At 60.1% G+C, this 9,281-nt stretch overlaps 1 protein-coding gene across 2 annotated transcripts; it reads left to right on the top strand.

Annotated features, from left to right (window-relative positions):
* Positions 1-5,506: 5,506 nt before the first annotated feature.
* PIM1 (Pim-1 proto-oncogene, serine/threonine kinase) lies at positions 5,507-9,024 on the top strand. 2 transcript variants are annotated; one of them, XM_021535326.2, is made up of 6 exons: positions 5,507-5,603; positions 5,694-5,800; positions 5,890-5,940; positions 6,273-6,639; positions 7,248-7,424; positions 7,644-9,024. In XM_021535326.2, the coding sequence occupies exons 1-6, from the start codon at positions 5,522-5,524 to the stop codon at positions 7,793-7,795; spliced, it is 936 nt and encodes a 311-aa protein (XP_021391001.1). In that variant the 5' UTR covers positions 5,507-5,521; the 3' UTR covers positions 7,796-9,024. The 2 variants fall into 2 exon arrangements, with proteins under 2 accessions (XP_021391001.1, XP_031362811.1); XM_031506951.1 differs by having other exon boundaries at positions 5,522-5,800.
* Positions 9,025-9,281: the final 257 nt, after the last annotated feature.

Here is a 9,281-nt window from a genome sequence, read left to right on the forward strand (position 1 = left end):
TTTTGTGTCCCCCCAGTGGTGCCAGTCCCTGGTGCTGTCACTGGGCCAGGTCCAAGCCCCCAGGCAGGTCGGGGGGCTCACCTGGGCACGAGGTCTCACCAGTGGCCAACAGTGCGGGTGCACCAGCTCAGCCTCTTCCAAACAGCACCCAGCTGATTCCAGTCTTCCCCTGCTCTTTCATCCCCTTTCTGGGGTGGAATTTGCCAATTTCCCCACTGCAGCCTCACAGGGGCTTCCTGGCCCCTCCCCGTGCCTCAGTTTCCCCGGACTAAATCAGGGAGAACAGCCTGTCCCTAGCACACAGCCCCTGCAAGTGGAGCCCAGTTGCCCAGAGCACATTCCAGCGTCTCTGTCATTATCCCAGGGTGCACAGCCGGGTTGGATCCTAGAGTTTCCCTGGGCCCAGCTTGGAGGCTGCTCTTCCACCCTGCAACAATCCCTTCCCAGCCATCCTAAGGTGATATGGGATAACACAGGAGAAATGTGGTGCCCTTTACTGCTCCCCACCTTGACCTTGCATCACCCAGGATAACAATAAAGGGGAAATGAAAATGAAGTGTTTTGGTACCAAACCTGGGCTCCAGCTCAGGAGGTGGTGGGATGATGCCAGGAGATGCCCAGGCCCAGGGTTTGCTCCCATCACTCAGCAGGGTACAAGCCCCAGGCCCGGGCACTGCCCCCAGTGGGGCACTGTGCCCCCTCCCCACTCCTTATATCCCTTCTCCTGTTCTTTCTGCAGGGGGTTACACAAACCTGACACAAACCCTCTCGTGGATTCTGCCTGTGCACGGGGATGCTGTGGGTGTCTGCACCTCAGGGTGACAGAAGGGTGGGAACCAGGAGGACACCGTGGGGAAACCAGGCTGGGCACCCAGGACACGCCACATGTGCCGGGGACCGGCTGCTGGGACCCCACTGATGCTGGGGAGAAAATCTCTCGGGGGATGAGGGGGATCACCCCGCTGTGCTCTCGGGGAAGGGATGTGGGTGGCACATCCACCACCCCACCATCACCCCGGTGCATCCCACTTTCCCCTGCTGCTCTCGGCAGGAGGGTTTGCTTGTAAACAGCAGCCCCTGGGTAACACTTCTAATCCCTCTCTTGGCTATTATTCATCCCCAGCTAACCTTAAAGCCTCCCCCTTTTTCTCTGCGAGGCACCCCCAGAGCAGAGGAAATTCCTCAGCCCTGACGTGATGTGAAACACGAGCGGCTCGGCCCCAGCCGCCCCCTTCCCTGCCCCAACCTACCCGGGCCATTTCCCAACCCAGGTTTCCCTGTAGCATCCCACTCCCCCCTCCAACTCTTTTTTTTTTTTTCCTCTTTCTTTCCCCAACCACCCTTTTCTGCTTTAGACATTGTAACCCGAGAGGCTGGAAATGCAGCTCCTTTCATCTTCCATTTCCCACATCCTGAGAGTCTGGGGAGAAGGAGCCCACCCAGATGATGGAATCCCAAATATGCGGCTCCTTCCACCTCCCCGATCCCCTCCGCCGCCCCCCGTGAGGCTCTATTCACAAAGCAGATTAGCCATGCTGCCGCCTCCCCGCACACCTCGCCCCAAAAAGCCCGCGAAAAAGCCAACATACAAAAAAAAAACTCCAAAAAAACCCAAAACCACAAAAAAAAGGAAAAGAAAAAACAAACCAACCAAACAAAAAACAAATAAACAAACAAACAAACAAAAAAACAAACAACAAAAAAACCACAAAACAACAACAACAACAAAAACAAAACAAAAAACCCAAAAATTTACAATTATTAAGAAGAAATTGCCACGGCTGCTCCTGCCCAGGGAACAGGATGGGTCTCAGCATCTCCTGTCCCACTCTCAGGTCCCATCACTGTCCAGTGGGAGCTGACACCCAAAATCCTGGGACTGGGTGCTGGCTGAGGGGGTTTTTGGGGAGCTGCAGCAAAAAGTCCAGCCAGGATGTTTCTCCTCCCTGTGCCCCAGGATGTGGGGTGTGGCTCCCAAGCTGTCACCGCTGCCTTGTGGTCCCAGCTGGGTCTGGGGGGACCCTGAGGATGAGGAGGGGAGGGAAAGCAGCACCCTGTGCCTCAGTGGCTCCCAGCACTCATGATCCAAACCCACGGGAGCCCAGCCCTCCTCTCTCCCTCGGGGGGACACTGCACCCCGGGATCAGTCTCATCCTGAGGGATGTCCCCGACCCGCACTGCCACACGAGGAACACGCACACGTTTTATTGGATTCCACGTGTGAGACCCCAGAGCACCTTGCTGCGGCTGTGGGGTGACTTTGAGCACCCCGCGTGGCACACACTGCTGGGTGAGGGCAGTGCCCGCTGCCCGGCTTCTGCCACCGGGGATTGCTCACTGCGGGTAGGTGGGAACATCCTCACTCCCCAACTACCCTCAGGGCTCCCACTGCCAGGCTGGGAGAAGCCCTGGGTGGGCAAAGGGCTCGGTGCCCTCCTCGTGGGGGAGTGGGCATTGCTGAGATGCCTCAAATCCCCTTTTTCCGGGTTCTATCAGGGCCGGGTGCATCGGGAAGAGATGAGGAAGGGTTCGGGCTTCCCCCGGGGACCCGCAGGTCGGTGCCGGGCTTTGCCCCACGCCCTGGGCCAGCCGGTGACCGAGCCCGAGCCGCGGGAGCCGGGGGAGGCGCGGGAGCCACGGGCAGACTCAGCCAAGGTCACGCAGTGTCTCAAAGCTGCTGGTGGAGAGCCACGGTCCTCGTGTGCCACGGCGCTCCTGGCCCCGCATCCTCCTAATCCCGCATCCTCCTAATCCCGCATCTTCCCGGCCCCGCATCCTCTCGACCCTGCATCCTCCCAATCCCGCATCCTCCCGCTCCCGCATCCTCCTTGCCCCTGCATCTTCCCGGCCCCGCATCCTCCCAGCTCGGCATCCTCCCGGCTCCGTATCCTCCCGATCCCGCATCCTCCTGCTCCTGCATCCTCCCAGTCCCGCATCCTCCCAGTCCCGCATCCTCCCGGCCCCGCATCCGCCGGGGGATGCTCGCGGGGCTTCTCCCCGCGCTCCCGGCGGGGCATTGACCTTGCTGTTTTGTTCCAGGACATCAGTGCAAACCTGAATGCTAACCCCTCACCCCAGGCCTTCCTGGGGAGCCTCTCTCTCCTTGCTGGGTACCGCCCTGGCCCTCCCCGTTTTCACCCATTTGCTAATTGTGCTGGCGGGGAAGGCGAGGGGGAAGAAATACAAAAAGTAAACTGCGAAAGCAACACTGCAGCTCCAAGGGCCCAGCACAGCAATCAAGCGATAAAGCAGTAATTAAGCCTGATTATCATGCAAGGCAGCCCCGGTTAGACTGGAATGCCGCTGAAGAGCCTGAAAGCTGCCGGGATTGTTTGCAGGGCTCAGAACCGATCTTTTGATGTCTGCTGGGAGCTCCTCTCCCCCAGACCTGCCATCAGCTCCATATGCCACCCCAGGGTCCTGTCTCTCCCCAGGCATGGCCCTGTTTGGGTTTTTCCTCCTTGCAAGCCTCGCAGTCTCCTCTGGGCTGCAAACTGCTCCCCGAGGGCTCAGGGCAAGAACTGGGGCTGCTCCAGGGATGGACAGGGGCAGGACCCGCAGGACATCCCCGTGTCCCTGCAAGGGCAGGGCGTGCTGTGGATGTGGGCTGCTCCCCTGCACCCACCATCCTCGGCGGCTTTCGTGCCAGGGGAAGAGGGCTGGGCAAAGAAGGGATCCCCAGGGATGAGGGCCAAGTGGGTGAGAGCAACAGGATGGGGTTTGTTTCATTTCAGTTTGAATGTGTGACACATCCCCATGGCCTCGCCCGGGCTGGCAGGGGGAAGGTGAGCATGTGGAAAGGGCTGAGGGTGACTCCTGGCCCTGCTTTGGGGTCATTTCGGGAACAGGAATGCACCTGGGTGGGTTAATCTGGAAAGAGATGGATCTGGCCGGGAAGCGTGGCTGCCTCGCAGCTCCACGCGGCCAGGCCACGGAGCAGGGAGCTCCCCTCGGCTGCCAGGAGGGGTTTCCCCGGTCCAAGGGGACCCAACCCCTGCGTGCCAGCAGGAAGAGACGGCCGCTGACTCAGGGGCAAAGGAGCAGCTGGGCAGGTTTACGCACGAGGATGATTTGGGCCCCAGCTCATCCCGGTTGCAGGCCACGCTGCTCCCTCCGACGCTAATGAGCAGGTTTGGGCAGAGCTGCTTCTCCCGAGGAGTCAGGGACAGGCAGCCCCCGGGAAAGCCCGGCCGCTCCGGGCGAACGCTGTTTGTCAACAGGTTTCCAGGGCAGCTCCTTCGGTGCCTTTCATCATCCTGGCAAAGAATTTGATAATGAGTTCGGGGCCAAATGCTAAGTCACCTCATCCCACGGCTGAGCAGCGACTGGCAGAACCAGTTGTCCCAAATATGCCCTGGCGTCGGGTGGGAATAAGGCAGGAGAAAGGCGCTGCCTGCCCCTCTGCCCCACTCTCAGCTTGCATCACCTCGCATTGCAACAACGATATATTGAAAAAATTTTTAAATAATTATATATTTTAAACAAAGAGGAATGGAAGCGCTGCATCAGATTCTCCACACTTTTCCCTAAACAAAAATGTCACTTTCTGGGTAAAACGGAAGGTAGATTTTCCAGTTTTTGTTTGGCTCAGGTCCTGAAAGAGGATGTGTCACGTTCTGGGTAAATCTAAAAGCGGCAGTGGTGGTGGCGAGTCCTTCCCGGCCACTGCGAGGGTTGGGCCGCAGCTCCAAACCCCATTTTGGGGGTGCATCTTGGTTCTATTTAATCCTTTTTTTTTAACACTAAACGGGACAGGATCTCACAAGTATTTCCAGTAAACCCCATTCGATTTCATGCAATTCATCCCACAAGTATGTGTGGGATGCCAGGAACTCTTCGGTCTTGCTTAGGAGCAGGAGCCCAGATGGGCTTTGTCTGGAATAATTCAGCTCCCAGTGGCTGGAGCTCTTTGCTCTAAATGCTAATAGAGTGAGTAATCAGAGATCTCCATCCAGTAAATTATTTATCTTATCTCTGGAACTCGGGGAGGCATCTCAGCCAGCGACTTCTGCGGAAAAAAGACACGGTGGGGGGGGGGGGGGGGCGGGAACGTAAAAAATAAGGATGTTAGTGAGGAGTCCGCAGCTGGAAGGGCCACATGGCCACTGTTACTGGAAAGGGGAGAAGTTCGGGCGCAGGGGGTGCAGCGGCGGGGCGGCGCGGGGCGCGCCGGCCGCGGTTCGCGGGAAGCGCCAGCGGCGCGGCGGGGCGGGGCGGGGGCGGGGCCCCGTGACCGCGCGGCCCGCGCGCGCCGCCGCCGCGCCCGCCCCCCATTGGCCGCCGGGCGCCGGAGGGGGCGTGGCCCCGCGCCGCAGCCCCGCCTGTCGGGGCGTGCGGCCCCGCCCCCGGCCCCTGCGGCTCGCGGGGCCGGCAGGGGCCGCGCGCCACACGCGGCCGGGCCTCGCGCGGAGCGGCCGCTCGCGCGCGCTCCCCGCCCGCTCCCGCCCCGCGCGCGCCGCCCTCACAGCCCTGCCCTGCCCGGCGCGGAGCCGCAGGTGCCGCCGCCGGCCCCGCCACCGGGATGCTGCTCTCCAAAATCACCTCGCTGGCGCATCTCCGCTCCGGGACCGCCGGGGAGCTGCACCCCGCCAAGCTACAGCCAGGTCAGGGACGCCCGTCCCGGGGGTGCCCGTCCCGGCTCCGGGCCGGCCGGGGCAGCGGGCGGAGCGCTGACGGGCGGGTCTCGTCCACAGGGAAGGAGAAGGAGCCGCTGGAGCAGCTGTACCGGGTGGGCCCGTTGCTGGGGAGCGGCGGCTTCGGCAGCGTTTACTCGGGGATCCGCCTCTCGGACGGCGCCCCGGTAAGTGGCGGGGCCGGCGGCGGGCGGAGCAGGAGGGGGCTCGGCGGGGCGGGCGCCGAGCTCATGCCGCCGTTCCCCTTGGCTCGCAGGTGGCGATCAAACGCGTGGCCCGGGACCGCATCTCGCAGTGGGGCGAGCTGGTGAGTGAGCGCGGCCAGCGGGAGAACCCGAGGCGTGACGGGCGGGGATGAGCGGAGACGCGGGAGGGTGGAAACCGGGACGGCGCGGGGGGAGCGGCTGTGGGGTCACCGGGGGACGCGGCGCAGCCCGGGCCGGGGAATGCCTAGCGCCGATGGGGGCGGGCGGGAGGACACCGGGATGCCCAGGACCGATGGGAGCGGGCAGGGAGACACCGGAGCATCCCCTGGGCGGGGGGATGCCCGCGACCGGTGGGTGCGGGGATGGGGACACCAGGGCTTGCCGCGGGCGAGGCTCGCTGAGCCCCGCTGATGGCAGCGTGGTTTCCCCGCAGCCCAGCGGCAGCCGTGTGCCTCTGGAGATCGTGCTTCTGAACAAGGTGGGCTCTGGCTTCCACGGCGTCATCCAGCTCCTGGACTGGTTCGAGCTCCCGGACAGCTTCGTGGTGGTGATGGAGCGTCCGGAGTCGTCGCAGGACCTCTTTGACTTCATCACGGAGCGGGGGTTCCTGCCGGAGGAGATGGCGCGGGGGCTGTTCCGCCAGGTGCTGGAGGCCGTGCGGCACTGCAACAACTGCGGCGTCCTGCACCGCGACATCAAGGACGAGAACATCTTGCTCGACCTGGCCACGGGCGAGCTCAAGCTCATCGACTTCGGCTCCGGCACCTTCCTCAAGGACACGCTCTACACGCAGTTTGACGGTGAGCCCAAAGCCGGGTGCGCTCCCGGTGCCGGGCGTTGCGCGGCCGGGCCGGGCTCCGGAGGTTTCCCCGTGGCGGGGGGGGCGGCATGAATTCTGCAGCTGCTGCCAAGTTGCTGTTTGGCACGGGGAGGATGTTGTGAAACGGGAGCCGGCTCCCGGCCCTGCTGACAGCCTCCGTCACCCAGCCTGACTCGGGCTGGGGCGGGGGAAGCCAGCATGACAAAAACACTTTGGTTGTGGGGGAGCAGAGGGGGGGTTTGCAAAACGCGAGCACCAGCCGGGTTGCTTTACAGGTGCGGAAGGGCTGGGGCTTCTCCTCTCCCCTTGTTTGCCTTGGTTTATAATTTTAATTTTTTTTTTGCCATTGCGCGGAGGGGGGGAAAGGCGTGGTTTTTCCCCACCCGTAGGTGGGTTTTTTCCTCGCGTGTAACGGCCGGGCCTTCCCCGGGCCCTGCTGCCCTCTTCTGGCACCGGCGTTTCCCTTTTACAACCCAAAGTTTGTAAACAAGAGTCACGTGCTGGCGGGAAGGCGGGCGGGTCACGCCGGGTGCCAGCGACGCCCAGGGATGCTCGGGCGAGGGCTTGATGAGCTCCCGTGTCCCGCAGGAACGCGGGTGTACAGCCCCCCGGAGTGGATCCGCTTCCACCGCTACCACGGCCACTCAGCCACCATCTGGTCGCTGGGCGTCCTGCTCTACAACATGGTGTGTGGGGACGTCCCCTTCGAGCAGGACGAGGACATCATCCGGGGCCAGCTCTTCTTCCGACGGCGCATCTCTCTCGGTGGGTACCCGGCTCGGGGGTGATGGGCTGGGGGAGGCAGCAGGGAAGGGCCCTCATGTGCCCTGGGTGGCTGCAGGAGGTGGCACATGTGCTGCCAGCCTGCTCTGCTGCCAAGCACAGGGTGGATGGGGAGGGCTGGGCACAGCTCGGGCACTGGGCGGTGGCACAGGGTGGACGGGAGCCTGCTCTGACTGACCCTGCTGCTGCTGTCTCTGCCAGAGTGCCAGCACCTCATCAAGTGGTGCTTGTCCATGCGCCCCTCGGACAGGCCGTCGTTGGAAGACATTTTCAACCATTCTTGGCTGCAGGACATTCACCTGGAACCAGCTGAGATCCACCTGCACAGTTTGATCCAGGAGCCTGACAAGTAACAGCTGCATGCAGCTCCTGGTCATAAGAAGCAAAGAAAACCAGACTTTTTCATCTTGACCATAGCGATGAGCAAGGATCCTCAGATGTTCTCAGATGGGAACGTGCACATCTTGCCCTGGAGCTGGGCTGAGGACCTGCTCTTCCAAGTTCCAGTAGCCACCATCCAAGCCAGCTGTCCTGGACTCCATCTGAATGACTTTGTCTCTTCTGAGATTTTACCAATAATTTTTTTTTGACTGGTTTTGGAGGCTCTCAAGTGTCATCTTGACCTGCTGAATTGGATGACCTGACTGCAAGAAAAGCTTCAATGGGGGAAAACTGTGGGGAGGGCAGGGCCTGTGGCAAAGTGGCTGTCCCTTCTTACTGTCCCTTCTCCCTGTCCCCATGCTTGTGTGCCTTCTGTTTGATCTGAGCTGTACTGGAGGAAAGACTTGACTTTTCCTACAGTGCTGCTTTTCTGAGACTCGCCTGGGCCTATAGTTCCTTTACTCTTTTAAAAAAGGAAATAGGTGAGAAGATGCTTGGGAACCAAGTGGGTTATGCCTCGCCTCCTGTGCCTCCATCCCACACGGGTTTTCTGGGGTTCTTTGCTTCTCTGTGCCCTCACGAATGCACAAACAATGCAAACCAACAGCTGTAAATGTGTACATAGTTCTACAGGAGCAAAGCTTGATGTACAGTTGTGAATAGTGATAACATTTTGCCTTTTTTCTCATTTCCAGTTTTTGTTAATTTATTTTCATAAATTTGTTGTTTGTTTGTTTTTTAAAGGAAGTGTTCTAGCCGCTAGAATAACTTATTTATTTATTTATAATTCATGTGGGTTTCCAGCCCATGCCTTGCTTCTACAGCTGCTGATCCCCCGGTTTTCCATTCGGGTTTTCCCTCTGTTTCTGTCCTGTGTCCATCCCCGGGCCCATCGTGTTTCTGTTGGATGTTTGGTGGAGGTGTGGGGTGACTGCTTCTCCCCAGCTGTCTGTGTACATAGTTGTGGGTGCTGTTCTTTGCCACGTGCAGATCTCAGTTTGCAGATGAATTTGGGTTTTTTCCACGGGTGTCTTGTTTTTTGGGCTGGGGAGGGGGGGCTGGCCCAGGCTGTCTGCACTGTCCAGTCTGTACCTGTAACCAAGTGTGTAGCCGGCGGGTTTTGTTAATAGTTAAAGTTGTACAGGGGAATTGAGAAATCTTATTTTTTTTATGCGGTTTTAAATAAAAAGAAAACACTTGCTGTGATGGAGACATTCCTTTGTTGCGGGGTGGGATGGAGGATATGCTGTGATTTGTGGGGTACCAGTGACCACACCATGGCTACTCCAGGTACCTTGTCTGCAGCCAGACTTGACTCCAAAGATCCCACCCCAGCACGAACTGGGACCAGCCAGTCAAAAGCACCGCGGGGACAGCCGGATCCATCCCTCCACGGGGTGTTTCCAGAGCTGACTGCTCCTGGCAGCTCTCCTGGGTGAGATCAAAGAGGTGCTGAGC

The sequence above is a fragment of the Lonchura striata genome, chromosome 30 (assembly GCF_046129695.1).
Source record: "Lonchura striata isolate bLonStr1 chromosome 30, bLonStr1.mat, whole genome shotgun sequence".
Taxonomy (NCBI): Eukaryota; Metazoa; Chordata; class Aves; order Passeriformes; family Estrildidae; genus Lonchura; species Lonchura striata.